At 42.6% G+C, this 21,169-nt stretch overlaps 1 protein-coding gene across 4 annotated transcripts in view; it reads left to right on the forward strand.

The window, feature by feature from the left end:
* LOC130700229 (nucleolysin TIAR-like) overlaps nt 1–21,169 on the forward strand; it is a 59,243-nt gene that overhangs the window by 16,175 nt on the left and 21,899 nt on the right. For 3 of the 4 annotated variants that reach the window (XM_057522261.2, XM_057522264.2, XM_057522265.2), the window contains exon 1: nt 20,115–20,876. In XM_057522261.2, the coding sequence (XP_057378244.1) occupies nt 20,375–20,876 (502 nt within the window). In that variant the 5' untranslated portion in view covers nt 20,115–20,374. Of the gene's footprint in view, nt 1–11,983; nt 12,042–20,114; nt 20,877–21,169 lie in introns of those variants that run through there. The other variant, XM_057522266.2, reaches the window with a different exon arrangement.

The raw sequence follows: 21,169 nt of genomic DNA on the forward strand, positions 1-21,169 counted from the left end.
CTTTTTTTTTTTCCTCCGCATTTTCGAGATGATATTAGACCTTTGAGCTGTTTGGTCGTTAACTACTTGACTCCAAAAACAGCAATAAGCACAAAGACAAAGATGATGATGATAATGTACATTTTCATTTGAAAAAAAAAAAAAAAAAAGGAAAAAACGAAATGCTAATAAAACAAATAAACATTGACGTGAATACGAAGCTAGTTGAACGTCCTCGTGAGGGTGGAATAAAAGTTTTTTCTTACAAGAGGGGGAGGGATGAGGAAGTAAACTAGCCAAACGAGGAAAGTAGGCAAGTTGATTATCGTATCGTTTCTAAATGACATCGAAGCGGCCTTGCAAATGGTTCCTTTTTGCCCAGTCGGAAACGGTTAAACACGGGATTAGATTGGGCCTGTGTGTGTGTGCAACGTTTGGACTCGGCTCTTCTAACTGTACCCCGATGGAACATCTTTTTTTTTTTTCTTTCTTTCTTTCGTTCTTTCTGAAGCTGCTCGGTTCATCCCGTATTGATCACACGTCTAACGACAGAGCGGGAGGGGGGGGGGAGGGTTTCTATACTTTTTTTTTTTTTTATTCGACGATGGATCTCTGGAATATTTCTCTCTTTTCTTGTGTGTGTGTGTGTGTGTGTGTGTGTGTGTGCGTGCGCTCAGATAGCCGTCGCAAGTTGGGTCGACATTCCTAATTGAGTTTGAAGATGTATTCAAAGAGCATCGCATCTTTGCCATGCAATTTCTAGCGTAGCAGTTGCGATGCCCGCACAAGATCCGTCTTGTCATTTGAATAATGGAACTTATTCAAATTCGATAGGACATGATGTCACAAGAATCATCGCTTCAAAAAGAATATAGACGCGTCCCCTTGTTTTCTTGTTGTCTCTCTCTCTCTCTCTCTCTTTACCCTGCAGCGCAAAGTTCAAACTTTGCCCGAGTTTGTAAGATTCGAAAAAAAAAAATTGGAAAGACATGCTCCGACCAATTGAATCACGTAAAGGCCTCGACATCTTTTTTTTTTTTTTTTTTTTTTTTTTTTTTTTTTTTTTGCCTATTTTGAAATGTCGTTTTGATCCCATCGGATGATGTGGCTATTTCGTTTCTAACCTCCCGCTTCCCCCCCCCTCCCCCACCGCTCATCTTTTTGATATCCAGCCGTGAAATCGGGTCAATCCTAACCAATGGGTTTGTGTTTGAGATATTCAGGGTCGTGTCGGATCGTTTCTCCTTTCTTTTTTTTTTTGTTTTTCTTTTCCCCATCTCGACTCCATCCACAATGGCGGTTCAAATAGAGATCGAATAATAGCATTCGTCCAATCATTTCAGTCTGTGTGCGTTCTCTATGATGTTCTAATTTATCCCCTTTTTCTTTTCGTCCCCTCTTCTTTTTCTTTTTCTTTTTTATGATTCCGCGTTTGGGCTTCGTTAACCGACTTTTCTCTTGTCCCAATTAGAACGAACAAGGCGAAAGAATCTCGCCCCTCTCCTTTTCTTTTTTCTTTTCATTCGTTTCATAAAAGAAGAGCGCGTTTGATAATGAAGACTTGAGGCGTTGATGAGCCTCTTGATCGGTTCGCTTGTTGGCCCATTATCGATCTCTCTCCCGCTAAAATACGCCATGCTGCCCGCCATTCAAATAGCGAACAGTTCCTTGCCCATCCTTTTCTTTTTGTTGTTGCATCAAAACATATTCGGTCACCGAATAAAAAAAAAAAAAAAAGAAAAAAAAAGAAGGGGGGGGGGGGGGATATGTTGAGCCCTGGAGGTGAACTGGTTACAACGTGAAAAGCCCCCCGTACCGTTTGGTCCGTGTGCGTTGGCCTTCTCAATTGTCTACGTGCGTGCGTGCATGTGTACATGCGTGCGCACGCGCTCGTATATACCCCCCCCCCCTTTCGCACTCGTTTTCCCTCTTCTTCTTTTGTTGTGTGTGTGTCTGTGTCTGTGTTACGCTCGCAGGTAGATGATTATATATCCTTGTTGAAGATCGATAGACTTTGTACGGTGGTAACCGTAGCTTTTAGTGGGGGGGGGGGGCGGGAGGGAGGAACAAGAAATACAGAAAAGGTGGAATTGGACGTGGGGGTGAGGACGGGAATTGTTGGTTCGAATTAATGGAGTGGTGGACTGCCGCATACTACTCGTTTTCATTTTTATTCTTATTATTATTTTTTTTTTTTGTGGAGGGGGGGGGGTAGGGGAGAGAGGAGGGGTGGTGGGCTCCTCTAGAGTTTGTTCTTGAGATATTGGTCGACACGGGTTGCGAGTCCGCTCATCAATTTGGGTATTGTGTTGCGGAAATGATGGAATCCAGCCGACCGTTTCATTCCGTCTGTCTTAATCGGTAGGCGAAACGAAAAGGATGGAGAAGAAAGTGGAACGATGACGCTCGTTGAAGAGGCTTGCCTCCCCCCCCCCCACTCCCAACTTATATGATACGATATACTTGCAGTAGTTGTCTTTTCTTTTCTTTTTTTTTTTTTTTCTTTCTTTCTTTCTAAGCGATACATCAGAGAAAATATGGTGGGGCAAAAGCAAAACGATGATCGTCCAAGACGTATTTGTTGTTCTTGTTTTCATATGACACTCGTTTTGATATATTGAAGCGAAGGAAAGAAAACTGGGAAGCGAAGAGACTGTGTGCGGCGCTCGTCTCTTGTTGTTGTTGTTGCTGCTGCTGCTACTACTACTACTACTACTGTTGTTGTTGTTGTTGTTAGTTTTGTGTTTGGCCAGAGAGAGAGAGAGATCCATCACTCTGAATTATTGCCAACAACCGGCGTCCTCTGTATCCGGGGGTAGTTGCAACGACAGCGTAACAGCCTGGCTAAGGGCAAGGGAAAGAAGAGGGAGAAAAAAAAAAAAAGAGAAAGGCCTCAAGCTGCTTTCCAACTTTTCTTGTACCATTGGCGGTGATGGGCACGAATTGGCGGTGGGTGTATGTGTGTGTGTGTGTGCGCTGGGATGATAATAATAGGGTTAAGTCGTGTACACATACACACACACACACACACATACGCTGGCACGCACTTTGCCCAGGCCAATCAATAAATTTTGCTAGTTGGTGTAAGAGACGATGGTGTGTGTGTGTGTGTGTGTGTGTGTAACGGCCTCTTACTTGCCACATCTTCCAGTACGCGTTGACGGTGGATTGGGGCATGCGGGACTGTAAAGACATTGCAAGTTATAGTTTGGGTATTTGAAAAAAAAAAAAATAAAATAAAATACATACATACATACATAAAGAAAAAGGAAGAGAAGGAAATGTTTGGTTTTCCATGTATCCATCCATCTGTCCGTCTATTCGTCCGTGCATCCATCCATCTGTCCGCCCATTATGTTTGATTGTGTGTTGGTGTGGAGAGAGAGAGAGAGAGAGAGAGACTTGCGCGTACTGTAGAGCTGTTGCCGGATCGATTCAATGGCTCCTTTATCTGTCTTTTTTTTTTTTTTTCTCATTTTATTTGTTCCGGGGTACACACACTATACTGTTATATTCTACAGTCTACACACCCCTTTTTCTTTTTTTTTTTGTGTGTGTGTGTGTGTGTGTTGTTGGTGTGCGTGGCGGATGCTGTTTACTTCCCGCTATATTATTGCCATCTCATCTTTCCTCTCTTGCCTTTTTATTTATTTATTTCTTTTTTATTCGGGGCTCCCCTCTTTTCACTTTGTAGTCCGTCGAGACTTGGCACTTGCTCGTACAGACAAGCCAATCGACAAACAAGAGCAACAGCACAACGAATACAACGTTATAACGTGCGTTCCTTTTTTTTTTTCTTTTTTTTTTTTTTTTTTTTTTTTTGCTTCTTTATTCCATAAAGGAAGAAGATGAAAGGCATAACAACAACAACAACAACGAGAAAAAATGTGGAATTGTAGATGTCGTTGTTGAGGTGGAAAATGGGCAGAAACTTACTCTTATTGTTGGCCATGAAAGAAGATGATGATGATGGCGTTTTCTCTCTCTCTCTCTCTCTCTCTCGTTCTATGCTGGATTTCTTTTTTTTTTTTTTTTTTTTTTTTTCGTCCGTTCGTTCATTAGCGTGATGGATTCGTGGAAGGGAAACAGCTGACGAGGGAATGTAGACACGACCTCTTGTGTCATCGTTTTTTTTTTTCTTCTTTTTTGCTCTCCGTCCTTGTCCACCCTGTTCCATTTAACGGATGAGCATTTCGATGAGCACCGACGCTACATCCGTCAACTGTTTTTTGTTTTGTTTTTTTGTTTTTTGTTTTTTGTTTTTTGTTTTTTGTTTTTTGTTTTGATTCGATCTTATATTTTCGCGTGTGATTTGTTTTTAGCTAGAAGGGTGACGAGGGATGTATCAATTTAAAGGAGAGTTAAGTGGGAGGACGAAGCAAAAAAAAAAAAAAACAAACAAAAAATCGCGATTGATGAGGCGAAAAAAAATAATGAAGAGAAAAAGAGGTCCAGTTGATCCACCGTCCTCTTGACTTTTCGTAATGAACGAAGGTTCTTTGAAGCTCTAAATGACGTCACACTTGGCGTCCCGTAACGAGATGCCGTCCTCTCGCCTGTCTACGCGAATCGAATGCTTTTCTTTTTCTTTTTTCACCTCGCCTTTTGTATTTTTATTCATCTTCTCTTAAAAAGAGTTGACAATGTCTGTCAAAGAAGAAGAAGAAGAAGTTTCCCAATTTTTTTTTTTTATTTTTATCTATCCGCCACTCTTGCGTATGTGTGTGTCGCTCTTTAACAAGCTTTCCAAACTCTGGATAACAAAGAGAGCGTGGCTAGATAAAAAAGAGCCTTTGGTGCACACACACACACACACACACACACACACACACACACACAAAAAAAAAAAAAAAAAAAAAAGAAGAAGAAGTGGGGGGGGGCTGTTAAGTTGACGCCAATCATCTTATTTGTCGATGCAATTCAGCGAGGGAACGCGCGTGCACCGTTGGATGTTGCGATGTTTTTGCGTCAACGAGACGTAAAACGAAATGAATTGATCACGAATCGAAAAAGTTCCTCCATTTTCTTTTTTTTTTTTGTTTTCTCGGATGAGTCTTGCCTCTTTGCGGAGGCTGTGACTCTTGTGTTGAAGGGAGAAAAGCCGCTTATCGCAATAATGGTTTCGTCTTATCGTGTGTCTTTTTTTTTTTTTTTATTTATTTATCTTATTTTATTTTTTTTTTTTTTTTGAAACAAGACGAAAATCCGATTCTCTTTGGTGAACAGAAACGAGTGGCGCATTTTATTTTTGTGTTCTCGACGTGTTTTGACAGATACGTTTGTTTTGCGTTTTTGTTTAGCGTCGGGTTTACAAAAAATGTCATTCCCAACTTTTCTCTCTCTCGTTTCCTACCGGCTTTTCGATTCCCTAATGATGGGGGGGGGGGGGGGGGACATTCGTTGCTTCGAGTTTTAATTTTTTTTTTTTTTTTTTTTTTTTTGTTGCGGATTCGCCATTTCTTCTTTGCCCGTGTTCTTTTGTGTTTAAGAGATGAGGCAGGAAGTCGTCTAGTTAAGGCGGAAGCTAAATTATTCAAAGTGGGGATGCGCTTCGGCACTCTAACGCTGGCAAGAACACCGAATCGAGGCATCGGCTTACTACTAACGTGTGTCTACGCTACTGTGTGTGTGCGCGCTCTTCCTTTTTGCTCCCTTACCGCCTTCATTTGCATATGAAATTTACCCCCCCCCCCCCCCATCCTTTTTTTTTTTTTTTTTTTTTTTCCTTTTCTCTTCTGCCTGCGTGTTTATTCGGCGGCTAGGAGAGCTCGGGATATCGGCAATCCTGTTGAATATTCTCTGCACGCTCTGTCGGATGGATAGGCCAGGTCAATGGATCGATTCTCACCACCCCCGCCCCCCCCCTTTTTTTCCACCATTTTTAACACAAAACAAAAAGCCAAATGATGAATATAGTGTCTACAGTTTTTCCTCTATTTCTCGGTTTAAACTTTTCCTCCACCCTTTTTTTTTTTAGATATATTTATATATTTTTTGGTTTTTTTGTATGCAAATTCACGGCCTGGCATTGGGCTATTTCTCTAGAGGCATTTCCTCCCTCTCTTTATCGTGGCGTTTCAGTTCGTGAACGATTTCAACAATGCCATTTTCTATGTGCGATGGCTAACGTTCCTATTTCCTCCCCCCCTCCCCTTCACCCTCTCTTTTCCAAACTATTACTTAATTCTTTTATCGTCGCCTTTCGTATGGGGAAAAAAAAAACGAGTAACGGCGATGGACGTTGAATTGCGCCAGAGAAAGTGGCTGCTCCGCAAAAGGTGCAGGGATGAAAGAAAAGTTCTTTTTAAATATTTTATTTTTTCAAGGTGGGGAGATGGAAAAAGGGGGGGGGGGGGAGGGAATGTAACACGCAGCACGCTTTGATGATTGGCGAGAGAAGGGCGGGGCTACGATGTGCATGTCGACACGTTTGAGAAAAGCGTTTGTTTGACGAGTTTCTCGCAGAAAGAAAATGAGCCGATGGCGTGTCGAGTTCGTTCCTTCTATTTGGCGGGATTTTTTTTTTCTTTTCTTTTCTTTTCGTTTTATTTGAATACGCCGATTTCCATTCGAGTTATTTTAGTTTAAATTTTATTTATTTATTTATTTTCTTTTTTTTTTTTCTTTTTACTTGTCGTGGCTTTTGTTTGATGTGAGGTTTAGCTTTCTGTTTTCGTGTTTTGTTTAAAGAGAGGGATCAATGTTTGGCCAAAAGGATGGAGAGATGAAGGAGGGCATTAGCAGTTTGAAAAACGTTGACGTGTTTGTTAACGACCTTTGTTGAAGGGGTGGAGTCCCGTTGATGTTACACCGTAATTCAATCAATCTAAATTGAAACACGACTGTTGCTTTCTTTTTTTTTTTTTTTTTTCTCTCGCTCTTTTTCGTCCAGTCTATTTATTTTGTTTTTTTTTTCGAACCCTGCCCACTCCCGCGGGACCAGCGAGCTCCCGAACGTGAGATGGGGGTACACACAGGGTTGTTTTTTTTTTTCGTATGCCGGACAGCATATACACACACACACATACACAGAGTGGGTCTTTTATTAAAAAAAAAAAAATTTGCTTTGATTTGTTATGCTAATACGTTCCAAAGTCTGATTTCTTATACCCCCTCCCCTCTCTCTACGCCGTCTGTCACGTGGTATTACCTAATAGCCCCGTTTCTTTTTGTTGTTGTTGATGTTGTTGGGCGACATTAATGTCCGTGTCGCTACCAACGCGATGGGAGGGCCAATCTAAACGAAAAGCATAACACACTACACTACACACTCGCTCTATGTAGTCTTGTATGTATGTGTGTGTGTGTGTGTGTGTGTGTGTGAGTTTAAGAGACGACACACACTGAAAAGAGAGAGAGAAAAGGGAGGGGGAAGAAGAGAGACAAGAGAATCGAAGCGTTTGATGTAATCCGTCGTGGCCAATCTGGCGGAAAGAAGGGACGGGAAGGGGGGGGGGGCGGAGGAGGAGGAGAGAAACATCCGTTGGAAATGAATCCAAACATAGACACACAGTGAGAGAGTGCGGAGCGGAGGCGCGCGTATTACGAGCAGCCGAAATGGCTGTCGCGAGATCGCAAAGATTAGCGTTGAAAAACGGGCGGCCGGGCCGGGCCGGAGGAAAGTGTAGGAGGAAAGGAAAGAGGGGGGGGGGGGTAGTAGTTGTAAAAAGTAGTACGGTGGGGTGGGCAACTCTGAAAATGAGATTGAATTGACAGATTCGGAAAGCAAAAGGCTTTGATGGGTTGGCGGGAGCGTGAATGTCTCGTATTTCTGGAACATTTTCTTTTTCTTTTTCTTTAATTTAAAATGAGCGTGTGATCGATGAAAACTTAACACATTTCGATTATGATCGCCCTCGTTTGTTTGTTTTTTTTTTCTGAAATTTGATTTCAATTTTTTCTGCTTCGTTTGTTTGCCCTGGTTTACGTAACTCGGAGGCAATGAGTTTGGAGTGGCGCGTTTCACGCACTGTGACTCCCCTATTGCGTTTATGACATCTGTTTTGCTTGCGTAAACGAGCCAACAAACTCTTTCGTTCATGGCCGTAATAAGGGATGGCAATTTTCCGACATTAAAGTGCCATTTGAAAAAAAAAAAAAAAAAGGAAAGGAAAGGAAAGGAAAGAAGGGGAGGAAGTTCATCAATTATTCATGGCCGACAGGGGGCCAAGGTGTTGTCGCTTTAATAGACCTACGATCGATGTGTGTCGATTGTTCTCGGCGACCTGTTGATTGATTATGCTTGACTAACGAACCGAAAACAACACGGAACGAATATGAGATATGATTTTTTTTTTTTGTCCCTCCTTTTTTTTTCAATTGTAGTTTCTATTTTCTCATTCGCGTCGTCAGCGTTGTCCGGGATATCCTCATGTTTTCGAACGCTATTCATCGCTTCTTATTATTTTCCTTTTTTTTTTTTCTTTTTTGGAATTATCCCGCCCGCGTATATTCAGAGAAAAAGAAGAAGAAGAAGAAAAAAAAAATGAAAGTGTTTATTTCTTTAGGTCGTTGTCGTGCTCGCGTGCACGCGTTGTCGTGTCACGAACGCAGCCCCCCCCCCCCCCCATTTTTTATGTAACTCTACCGGCGCTACCTTGAATACTTAACAGACTAGGACGAGGAAATAGGGTGGCAACGTAGTCAACGTCCAAACTATACGCACACACATATAAATGTGTGTGTGTATAGTATTTTCCATTTCATCAGGGGGGGGGGGGGGGAGAGAACGCATCACGCCCACTTGTTAGTTGCAGCTGCTGCCATATATTGCACAGTACCGTATTATTCATATTTTTCGGCCGTGTCTCTCTCTCTATATCTCTCTCTTATGGGTTTTTTAAAGGTTTTTATTTTTCCCGCCGATCGATACACACCCGAAAAAAGCTACGCAACCCAAAAAAAAAAAAAAAAAAAATTTGCATAAAAGTTTTAGCCGTTGAGGAAAAGATTTTTTTTTTTTTTTTTTTTTTTTTTAATTTTTTACTTTGTTATGCAAATGAGCAGGATATGGCAAGGGCTGGAAGATCGAAACTTGGCCACGGCTGAGACAAGCGCGCGCGCGCTATTCAATTGAGTCGAAAGTTATGTTATGGCGAGCAGCTCTGTCTGTCTGTTGAAGGGCAGGGAGGGAAGTGAGAGAGAGAGAGAGCTGATCTCTATTCATCACGGGAAACGGTTTTGAATGGCATCACTGGGGCGTCGACCATCTCCGTCTTTTCGCAGAAGCTTTTTGCCGCACTGCACGGCACAATGCGCGTTTGTGTAAAGCGTTTGCGGCAATAGTCTCTTGCTCTCTCTCATCGCCCGGCTTTTCTTGGAACTCAACGTTGCCAGAGAAATTAAAAAAAAAAAAAAACTCATCACCATCCGCTCGTGTTTTTATTTTCTTTTTACATCGTATTTTATTTTTATTTTTTTTTTTTTTTTTTCTTAAAGAGGAGAGAAAGGGAGGGGGGCTGGATTTTATTATTTGATTTCGGTTTGAGCCACGGAGAAAGTTTGCCCTGGCCCCATTAACTCATCAATATTTTCAACTGGTTGCCTAGTCCTTGCCTACGCGCCCGGCTATAATTGGCGCACGAATGTTACATATTTAATTAGGTTCTCTCATGCGCAATAGTTAATCAACTTGGATGCGTAGAGAAGTAAGGGGTATAAAAAAACATGGACAAACAACATGGGGAGGGGGGAGAAGGCCAATAACACAAAAGAGGAACCGAGAACTTTAAGGCAAAATTTTGTTTCTTTTTTTTTTTTTTTTTTTTTTATTATTATTTAACTGGAAATATTGAATCCGAAAAGTTATGGGGATACCTATCCCCCAAATCCCACCCACTCGTTTTCTCGATCAACGGACCCGTTTGATTTTCTGATTGGGCGAAAAGGGAATAAACAAAAGAGGGGCACCTTTACTAAACACACCGGAGGACTGGCGTGTGTAGGTGGGCTTTTGATTGCAGCGCGCACTTGTGCCAAAGGTGCGCCGTAAAAAACCTTTTTTTTTTTTTTTTATTTTGTTTTCTGATTCGTTGATCTTTACTCCGTATATCCGTTAACGGCGTCGAGAATCTAAACTTTGCAGGTTCAACACCAACTTTTGCAGGGCATTTATTTTTATTTTTATTTTTTATTTTTTTTTTTTGTATTTTTATACGTGGCGTTTTCGGTTCTCTTGTTGTTTGCATATACATTATACATCGCGAGCGCGCACACGCAAGTAGCGAGAGAGAAGAGTCGAAAGTTTGGTATGAAAACTGATTAAGAGTCTATTGCCGCTTGCTTTCCGTTTCTCTATGGTTTATTCGTGAATTGGCGTTTTGGCTTCCTTTTCTTTCTTTCTTTCTTTCTTTTTAACGAGTAGCAACTGCGTGGAAGCCATCGAAAATTGATTTGAATACATCCAACAGTTGAATGGCAAAGTGGGTGGAGAAAACCCCCCCCCCTCACTAAACTGCGCCGTACGCAAACTCTTCAGGCTAAATTTATCATTGATTTTTATTTTTAATAGATGCATCTTTACCTTTCGATGAAAGCCCCCTGTTTTTTAATGTAGGAAAAAGAAAATGGGTTGCGTAACGCTGATGATAATCCATAAGTGATGTAATTTTGCGAGCTGTCGTCAGCGTATGATTTAAAAACAAAAACAAAAAAAAATAAACCTTAGCTCCCGGGTGTGCGATACCTTAGTTTTAAAATGATTAAAATTTTTCCGTGAACATTTAAACGAAAACATGCTTCAATTTTTTTTATTTACTTATTATTTTTTTTTTTTTTGTTAGAAAGAATAAATCGGTGTATAACGAGCTCTTGCTCGTGTCCGTTTCTTGGCCCGCAGCGTGCCGTTGTTGATGTTGTTCTCTCGTTATCTCCCGAAAAAAAAAAAAAATATAATAATAATAAATTGGAGTAGTTAGAGGAGAGCGCGCACTCACCTTTTTCCATAAAGCTTCATGCTCTCCCCACCCGCCCTTCGGCACTCTGTCTGCTCTTGTGCTGCTCTCCACCTCAATCTAAAACACAGCATGTTTGTTTCGTTTGCCCGTCGTGATGATGATGATGATGATGCGCATTCAAAGTACTACCATTTTCTTTTTTGTTTGTGTTTCTTTTCTTTCCTCTCTCGCGTTCTCGCTGTTTGGTCCGTCTGTTTTTCGGCTTGTGAGCGCCTCTGTTTTCGGTCCTCTTTTGCGCTCTCGCTTGTTTATCGATCCAACACCATCAGATATACATAAAAATGGAGAGACACACACACACACACACACACACACACACACACACACACACACACACACACGCAAAAGAGTTCTAGCCCGGCGAACGCCGTTACAAATGAAACGTATTAGAAACAAAAAAAAAAAAAGGACGGATTGGACGGCCGAATAAAAAACAACAACAAAAACAAAGGAGAGAAAAAAAAAAAAAAAAAACGCTGTGCATAATTTTTTTTTCTCTTAATCAAAGAGTGATGATGACAGTGTCGTGTGCGATGACCGTGTCGCCCTCGTGTTGTGTCACGTCGTGTGTGACATGTCAGCCAACGAGAATGTGTCCCTCCCTCCGCCTCCGTCTGTGTGTGTGTGTGTGTCGTACGGACGATACGTGAAAAGCGGATCAAGTTTCACTTCCACCAGTCGACTCTCTCTATCTCGCCCTTAATATAGATGTACATATTTTTTTTATATCGCATAACCCCGGCGTTTCGTTTTCACCCTCGCTAATGAGTTGATCAATGCTGAGCTTGATATAGCTTTGTGTTAAAAAAAAAAAAAAAAAAAGAAAAGAAAATCTGAATTTATTATGATGATTACGATGCGTGACGACGCGGCCGCAGAAAGAGACTTGAAAAATTCATCATTGACGAACGCGTTAGTGTGTGTGTGTGTGTTGGGCATTAATTAGTTATGAATATGTATAGTTAGACGTTGTGTTTTAAATATTGTTGAAGTATTATTGATTTAAATGTTAATGTCTTTTCTTTTTCTTCTCTATTTTTGATGTGCAGGAAATGAAAGTCAACTGGGCCACTTCACCCGGCAATGCACCCAAGCAGGACACGAGCAGTAAGTCACCCGCCATTTCCACTTGACTCTTCTTTTCTTTTGAATATTTGATGCGTTCGTTTTTGTTTTTTTTTTTGTTCCGGGAATTTTTACATCGGATGATTTTTTTTTTGTTTTTTCAAATTGAAAAACGAGTTAAATGCGCGCCATGTTTTCTTACAACATCTTGCGAATTTTTTTTTTTTTTTTTTTTTAGCGCCATTATTTTTCATTTGATTTGAAGCGACACGCAATTCTTGTTTTGTATTTTTCGCTCTCTTTTTTATTTTTTTTTTTTTTGGACAAATCAAGCGGCCCTTTTTTTTTTTTTTTTTTTTTTTAAATTTTAAATACGGGGCCGAAGGAGGCGGTAGGGCAACAGCTTGATGTGGCGTCGCCTGGCGTCTGTTGTCTTTGTCACGGCAACTGGTTGCTGTTTCCCTGCACATTAAGGATGTTACAATCCGTTTCTTCCTCCAACTCCCTCCTCCCCCCCCCCTTCCCTTTATCACGAGTAATAGCCTTTTCCGCCTTTTTTTTTTTTTTTTATATTTTCTTTAATCAAAAAAAAATTGGCGCGTGATAGAAGAGTGAGAGAAAAAAAAAAAAAAAGACAAAACTAATAGTGGTGTTTCTTGCGTCGTTCTCCGTGTCCCGCCAAAATATTGGATTTCTCGTGATCGATGGTGATGACGACGCAATCGGAACCGCGAAGCTCTTTTCTCTCTTTCTCTCTCTGTGGCCGACTTTTAGCCGTAAAGTCGTCGTCGTTGTCTCGTTGCGTGATTGTGTGATATATAACTCAAAACGGTGGTGGCGTTTGGCGCGGGAGAAAAGGGGAGGGGGAGGGAGCTAAGAAAAGAAAGGCATGATGGGGAATAAGATCCCCCTAAAGTGTTCGTCATCTTTCGGTTGTTACATCTCGGGTTTCTTCTCTTGATTCCATTTGTTTTTTTTTTCAGAATATGACACGAAAAAAAACAAAACAAAAAAAAACTTGTTGATTTGATTGTCACTTTTGTTTTTGATAGTTTTTGTTTTGTTTTTGCGCCTCTTCAAATTGATGTATGGCGTGGGAATTTGAAAGTTCAAGCCGGTAAAGGGGTCGTAAAACAAAATAAAGGGAAAACTTTACTTTTGTTTGTCTTTTTTTTTTTTCTGGGTGGGGGGGGGGGGGGTTGGGGTTGTTGTTGTTTTTGATGTCGATATTAAGCCAAGAAGATTGAGATTGAACGAAGATGTATACGTTTTTTTTTTTTTTTTCTATTTCCAAACATCTTTTTGCTTTTATTCGATTTCCGAAACGCATGAGTGATTCGTGCAGGGTTGCGTCTTCAATTATTGGCGAGGCCCCTCCGTCCCCCTCCCCCTTTAAGAAAGAAAGAAAGTAACTTGCACATTATTTAAAGACTCTAGAGAATCGAAAAAAAAAAAAAAAAAAGACGGGAGAAAAAAGTTCAAACGAAAGACACAAGAGTATGTGAGGACACGAAGCTTAAAAAAAAGAAGGAAAAAAAAAAAAAGAAAAAAAAAAGAAAAATACGGGGATCGAAAAAGACAGCAAGAAAGATGGTGTAGGCTGAACGAAGGACGTGAAGTCTACAGGGGGCGCCGGAGTAAAGGAGGGAGCAAGCTTTTGAAGTTAGCCTTCGCTACGTAATAGTAGGTAGCTGCTAGGTAGTAGCGAACGAAGGCTGAAAACCCCCGAGAGAGAATGAGAGCGAGAGACAGCACGAAATGGAAGATACACGTCTGAGCATCTTCTTCTTCTTCTTTATTTTTTATTTTATTTTTTTTATTGTAATAAATGAAGTCTCGAATAAAAAAGGCAGTGAGTAAAGGAAGGACGTACAACTGGGCGTATGTTCCAAACAAAAAAACAAAAAAGAAAAAGAAAAAGAAAAAGAGGAATCGGCGAGTTTTTGTTCATCCGTGCCCGAGTGCTCCACTTCAGTTTGGGCGCGGCGTCCGAACGCCCGCCAGACAAACTGATCCGCCCCGGCTCCCAAAGGCCGTCCATCATCGCAAAAGGGACGATCACACGCTCTTTTTCTTCTCGACACAAACTTGGAGGCTTTTGTTTGTTTGTTTGTTCCAGTTGTTTTTTTTTTGTTTATTGACTGGAACAATTCGTTAATGATATAGAGATAAACATTGTTGTTGAAAGAATTATCTTTGATGTTTTAAAATAATGATCATAATGGGCTGTTTTGTAAGTTTGATTTATATGGCGTATGCAGAGTTTCAAAGTGATGGGGACCGGCTTGAGTTTGTAACGCTAGTAGTTCTCTTTCTCTCTCCCCCCCCCCCCCCCCTTTTTTTTTTTAAATTTATTTTTACAACTACTAGTTTTGGTAATGAACCTGTTCATGACTGTAGGCAGTACGACATAGTCGTTTTCATGTCAGGACTATTACTGGAATAAAGAAAGAAAAAGAATGGAGGGGAAGCAAAACTTGATCCGTCGAAATCTAACGGTGTGTTTGGTTTTTGCGTGTGTGTGTGTGTGTGTGTGTTAGTTTGCTGGTGTAACGCACGGTAGCCAAAATGGGCTGGATGTGTTTTTATTTTACAAGGCTCTTCTCTTTTGCGGCATCGTTCAATTTCATATTTAATTTGTTATCCCTTTTTTTCTCCTTCGACTCCCAGCACAAACGAAAACAAAAATTCCTGTTTCAATTTGCGCGCGTTTACAAGTACGCGTGCACTTTCTACCTGTGACACGTGACGCGCGTTCGTTACCCCATTAGCAGAGATGTGTCGGTGCACAGCGAATAGAAAGGACAAACTTTTTTTTTTTTTTTTTTTTTTTTTTTTTAATTTATTTGTGAAGTGAGAAAAAGGGACGGCCCTAAAAACGCTCGTTATCCGCCCCAAACAATGAAGAGCGTTGGGCTCTCGCAAACATTCGCTTGAAGATGGTGGATGTCACTTGATATCTATCACCTTTCGTCGCACGTCCTTTACGTTCGCTTCGCTTCTTTTCTTTCTTTCTTTTTTTTTTTTTTTTTCAAAAACATTTTACTTGCTGGATTTTTGTTGTTGTTTAGCGGGGGGGGAGGGGGAGGGTTACGTGTAGTTGGTTAGAGGATCGTTGATCCAACTCGGTCACGTCTGTTTAGATGGCGATAGATTGGCTCTCGACGCATCGTTTGTCTTCATCTGTTTTTGGATTTTTCTTTTCCTTCGCTGCTGTTTTTATTTTTTCAAGACAAAAAAAAAAAAAAAAACTTATCGAAGAAAAAAAAAAGACGGAAAAAAAATGTGGTTTCAACAAGTACGAGACGTGCGTATGCAAATCAGGTTGAATGTGACGGTGATGAATGGGGCGCACCAGCCAATAGGCTAATAATTAAGATTAACTCGATGCCGTTCAACTGATTCGTACTTTGCATTGGCCGTTTTTTTTGTGTGTGTGTGTGTGTGTGTGTGTGTGTGTGTGTGGGTGAAGAGCTTTTGTTACCACACAAACGATAGGAGAAAAAAAAAATTGTTTGTTTGATAAAAGAAAGAAAAAAAAAAAAAAAAAACCAGGGAAGGACAGGGGAAAGTAAGCGGACGGATTGATCCCGCTGTATAAATCACGAGTGACGGCGGGATCCCTCTTTTTTTTTTTTTTTTTTGGTTCCTCTATTTTTCGTGTCGTTGAACTAAGCTAGTTAATACCTTCCCCTACTTTGCTATCCCTCTTCCCCTCGCTTTCTGGCTTGTTCCTCCATTCCTTTCGCCCTCCTCCTACACCCGTTTCGGTTTTGCCTTTCTCCCTCTCTCTCATTTTTTTTTTTGTTTTTTTTTTAAGGCAACAGTTATTGCATAAAAAGAAAAGTAGACGAACCCACCTTGACTAGATGACGGCAGACGTTGTCATCTTCAACTTTTATCACAAGAATAATATCGAAATCATTTCCTTTTTTTCATTTTTATTCGTGAGGACTCACGCCCCCCCCCCCTTCCCCCCTATTTATCGAATTTCTCTGGTCTTTTTTTTTTTTTTTTTTTTTTCGATGTGTACACGTGTGTATGTTGTCTAGCGCTACATAGGGTGCGGGATAGTCTAAAAGAAGATACATAAACATCAATATGAAAGGCAATCCAATTTGTTTCGCCACCGGTAAAGTTCGTTGGATCTTTTTTCTCTTCGGGATTTTCGGACGGGCGGGATGCCTTTGAACTTTTTTTTTTTTTTTTTTTTTTTTTTGTTGTTGTTGTTGTTTTTGTTGCGTTTTATTCGCTGCGTCCTCTTCTATTTTTCTCGTCCGGTTCTAGCCGAAAGCGAAAAGTGAGAGAGAGGGGGAACTGTGCGTTCACTTGTATTTCATCCCGCGGGACTAGGAACTAGGAGGGCACGACTAGCGTCTCTAGTGGCAACAAACCGGGCCCACATCCGTACCCAAAGTGAAACACACACACACACACACACACACACACAAATCAACTAAACTTTTTTTTTTTTATTCTTTTATTTCATATATTTATCTGTTTTGTCTTGTTTGTTTCGACTTATCGTGTGAATGTGTGTGTGTGTGTGTGTGTTGTTCTTTGCCAACTGGGAAAGGCATAGCCGTTTTTCTTTTGTTTCTCTTGCTAATCGGATCTTAACCGGATTGCAATCCGCTGGATCGGTCCGTCAGTTTTTTTTTTTTTTTTTTTGCGGTTACCCTCGTGATGATGATGATGATCATCTTCATCATCTTTTATGTTTTTTTCTTTCTTTTTCGCTACTCAAAAATAAAAAGGAGGGGAAAGGGGGCGGGAGGTGGGTGTGCACTCCACCTTATTGGAGGTTGATGCGAGCCGAAGGCTCTGCCAAGATTACCCAAGAGATTCCTTCCGTTCTGCCTACACCGGCGGATCTGTGAAACTGTCCGACGGCTCTTACCATACTTCTGATCTTTTCTTCTCATCTCTTTCCGTAATGTCCAGTTACATCCCAAATAGAGATACAAAAAAAAAAAAAAAAAAAATGGCGGAGGGGGGGGTTGGCAAAAATGGATTTATTCTTATGATCAAAAAGGATCGTATAACTTTTTCCACCCTTGCACATCTGAAGATGACGTTTGATGATGATGCAATGGGCCGTGTGTTCTTCATTACTCGGAAGATGTTTGGATTAACCGGTACCCGCGTCCGTTGAAAGGAAGGGGGGGGGGGGGGGGAGTAGTCCAGGAAATGCTGCCAATCTTCGTGTTCTCCCCCCCAAAAAAAAACTATCGGTGGCTATCATATGGCATCAAAGAGGAGAGGGGGGGGGGTGTGTGCGGCAATTTGAACTTGACGATGCTCGTTTGAAAGGCGCGCTCAGCGGCTAAGGTAATGAACCAAAGGGATCGTTTTCTTTCTCTTTTTTTTTTTTTTTTTTTTTTTTTTTGCAGCCTTCGCGTGCCACTACATCAAATGATATGTGTGTAGGGAAGAAAGAGGCTGGTCAATGTTTTTGAGTGGCACCTAACACCGTAGAATATCCACTAGCGGGTCCGCTGGTGATGATGACGAAAAGACGAGCAAAAAAAAAAAAAAAAAAAAAAAAAAAAAAAAAAATATGTGAATATTGCGTGAGTAAAGGAAAGAGAAAGAGAATGGGGTGGGATGTTTAATTACATTTTATGTGGTCTGTTAGGTTGAAACGGATGGGGTATGTTGTAATATTTCTTTTTTTTCGTGTCGGCTCATTATTCCTACTATGTGGATGCGTGTCGTCAGTTGCTCAAACATGACTCTATTCTCTTTTGCTCTGTGTGTGTGTGTGTGCGCGCTGTATGGTACAATGTACCTGGTTCCAAACTCTTTTGTGTGTTTTGCTACCTGGAAACGTTGTCTCGCATGCCGCTAGCCAAAAGTTTTTCATTTTTCATTTTTTTTATTTTTTTTTTTTTATTTTTTTGCTTTTGGTTTTTGCTCAGCCAGTTTTTTTTTTTTTTTCTCACGTTCAATTTTTGCGGTTCATCTTATTCGCCATCTGCTGGCCGCCTATGGCGATGCGGCCTCTGTTTGTTTTTTTTTGCGTGCGTTTTTTTTTTTTTTTTTTTTTTTTTTTTTGTATTGTACCGGCACTGCTGTTATTAGTTTCTCTTCTCCTATTGTCTCTCTCTCTCTCTCTCTCTGCCGTGTTGCCATCCGTTAGTTGATGGAAACACACACACTCACTGGGGAGGGAAGGGGTTGGATAGGCGGAACAAGAGTGGGAAGTATAGTCTTGGATCGATTGCGCTCCCTCTCTCTCTCTCTCTCTCTCTCTCTCTCTCTCTCTCTCTCTCGCTCTCTCTCGCTCTCTCTCGCTCTCGCTCTGTTTCGACACACTGTTTCTAGTAACTTGGTGTCAGGTGATACCAACACATCCCTCTCCCTACCTAGTTGTCCTTCTTCCCCTCTCAATTTTATTTGGAACATTTCTTATTCAATTTTGTTGTTTTGTTTAAGTTTCATTTTTTTTTGAGGGGGGGGATGAGGGGGGGGGGGATGTTGGGTCGTTTATGCGTACGCGTTTGGGCGCCAGCGATACGGACCCTGAGAGACATCTTGTGGAAATTGGCACCCCACCACCACCCCACCCATTGTCGAAGGGGGTGGGGTGTTATCCCGACAGCGTACAAAGTTGCGCGCGCAATTCGAAACGCTCGTTGGCGTCTCCTCTCTTTTTTTTTTTTTGTGTGTGTGTGTGTGTGTATGTCTGTTGGGGAGGACAGGGGGCGAGTACCACCCAGTCGACACGTTCACGGCGCATGCGTGTATTTTGTCCTCGTGTTAAATTCTAATTTTCTTTTTTTTATTTATTTATTCCCCTTTCTTTCCCACCACTTTTTTTTTTTTTTTGCCCGCCGCTAGTCTCTGTGCTATACGGTGGAAAGAGTCGGGGGGGGGCGGACGGGGTGGCAAAGGAGGGTGGACATTTTTTTTTTTTTTTTTTTTTTTTTTTTGCAGTTAGAAAGAAGGGGCACAGGAGGAGGAGGAGGAGAAGGGGGGGGGGTTGGTTGGTTGGTTGGTTGGTTTGACGGTTTACTCCCGAGACGGGCCAGACGGGATCGTTCGGTCGTCCTGGCTCGTTCACAAAACTCGCCCGTGTGAGCTCAGTGTGTTCTCGCTTTTTGGTTTTTTGCGTTTTCTGGATTTGTTCCGTTCGTTTCGCCCCCCTGGCCCGTCGTGTCACATTCAGTTCCCTCTGCCTTTCGCTATCCTAATTGCAAACTATTTACTGTTTCTCTTTTTTTTTTTTTTTTTTTTTTTTTCCTTCTTCTTCTTCTTTCTTGTTCTTGTTCTTCTCTCCTTGTCGTCGTCTCTCTTCAATTTGAGAGGGAGTGGTGAAGTGAGACTGCGAGAGAATTAAGAAGTCAAACAAAACAAACTCGAGTTTTTGCTGTTTTGTAATCAGCCCGCTTTGTGGTGTGCGTGCGCGTCGTCGCCCGCATTTGTCCAATTCAGATTGTCTTTTGCATCGGCAAAAAAAAAAAAAAAAAGGAAAAAAGAAAAGCGTTAAAGCGATCAATCGCCATTAAGCGCAAGAAGAGAAAAAAAAAAAAAAAAATCTTGAGTGTGGGAGGCCGAAAGAGACGCGCCGCTCTTCTCTCATCTATTTGTTGCCCAGCGCAAAACAAAAGGAAAAAGAAGAAGAAGAAGAAGAAACAAGAGGACGGAACAACAAAAGAAAGAAAGAAGACAAACTGTAGGCGTTTTTTTTTTTTTTGAAATTTTTTTTGCGTGTGTTTTGCTTGTTTTGTTTTGTTTTGTTTTGTTTTGTTTGTTTTTTTCGGCCGGTTCGTGTTTCTTTTGGGGAGTTTCGGTTGTCCCGTTCTGGAACGGAATCGGACGGGAAAACGGAGTCGTTTGACTATCTCCAGCCTCTCAGGCAAAGTCCCTGGTTGTGGCTCCCGACAGTGCAGGCGGCCGGCGCCAGCGAACAATTGTACTCTAACCCCGTGGCCAGTTTGCAAACTGCCCAGTTGAATCACTCGCAACAGCCGGCCAAGAGGCGCAAAACGACAGCGTCTTGCTCTTTTTCGGCACCGGCCGCCACGCCAATCACGCCAGTCACGACGACAGCGACAGCGACGTTGACGTCGACGTCGACGGCATCGATCGCGACGCAAGCGCGAGCGGCCTCCTCGTCGTACCCGACGAGGGCGAGTCTTGAGGCTACTGAACTGTCCGTCTGTCTGCCGGCCTCCGCTGCAGCGGCTGCAGCGGCGGCTGCCTGCCAACAGTTCACCACGGACCCCTTAGCGGCCGAAGACTTGCTCCTCAGCTGGTACTCGCTCTACCAGCCGCGGCCCAATCCGACGTCGGCAGCGGCAGCTCACCACCAAGCGGCCACAGCGGCTGCGGCCGCTGCGGCAGCCGCTGCATCCGCACCCGCCGGCTCGATGCTGGCAGCCATGTCGACGCTGATGATGCCGGCCGCCGCCATGACCCTGGCCGGTCATCACAACCTCCACCATCACCACCCGGGAGCGGCCGCCGCTCTGGCCGGCGCTCTACAGCACCAGCACCAGCCGCACCATCACCATCCGCACCACCACCACCACCACCACCACCAACAACAACAACAACAACAGCAACAGCAGCAACAGCAACAACAACAGCAACATCAACTTCATCAGCCGCATCAGCAGCACCAGTCGCACCAGCCGAAGCCGGCCGATTTGTTGAGCATTGCCGCCGCCGCCGCCGCCGCGGCCGGCACTCACTCGACGGCCGCCTCGCTGCCCGTCGCTCACTTGGCCCTCAAGTCGGCCAGCGTCAACGGCCACGGCGGCGGCAGCGGCGGCGGCGGCGGCGGCAGCGGCGGCAGCAGCAGCAGCGCCAGCAGCGGAGGAGGCAGCGCCGGCAGCGGCACGGCCAACGGCCACTGTCAGAACAGCAACGGTAACGGCCATCCCGTTTCTACTTCGTCCTCCCCCCCCCTTTTGTCCCGCAAGCTTTTCAAAAGAAAACAAAACAAACAAACGAGGGTTGCGTGCGCGTCCCGTCTGTTTTCGGCAAGGGTTGGCTCGTTTGAACCAACAACAAAAAAAAACAAAAAAAAACAGGTCGGGTTTGCTCTCGACAGTCCGCCTCGGGCTGGACGTTGTCTGAGAGAGAGAGAGAGAGAGAGAGAGAGAGAGAGAGGTAGAAATGCCAAACAGAAGATGTTTGAATCGTTAAAAGCGAATAATAAT

Source organism: Daphnia carinata, chromosome 8 (genome assembly GCF_022539665.2).
Source record: "Daphnia carinata strain CSIRO-1 chromosome 8, CSIRO_AGI_Dcar_HiC_V3, whole genome shotgun sequence".
NCBI classification, from domain to species: Eukaryota; Metazoa; Arthropoda; class Branchiopoda; order Diplostraca; family Daphniidae; genus Daphnia; species Daphnia carinata.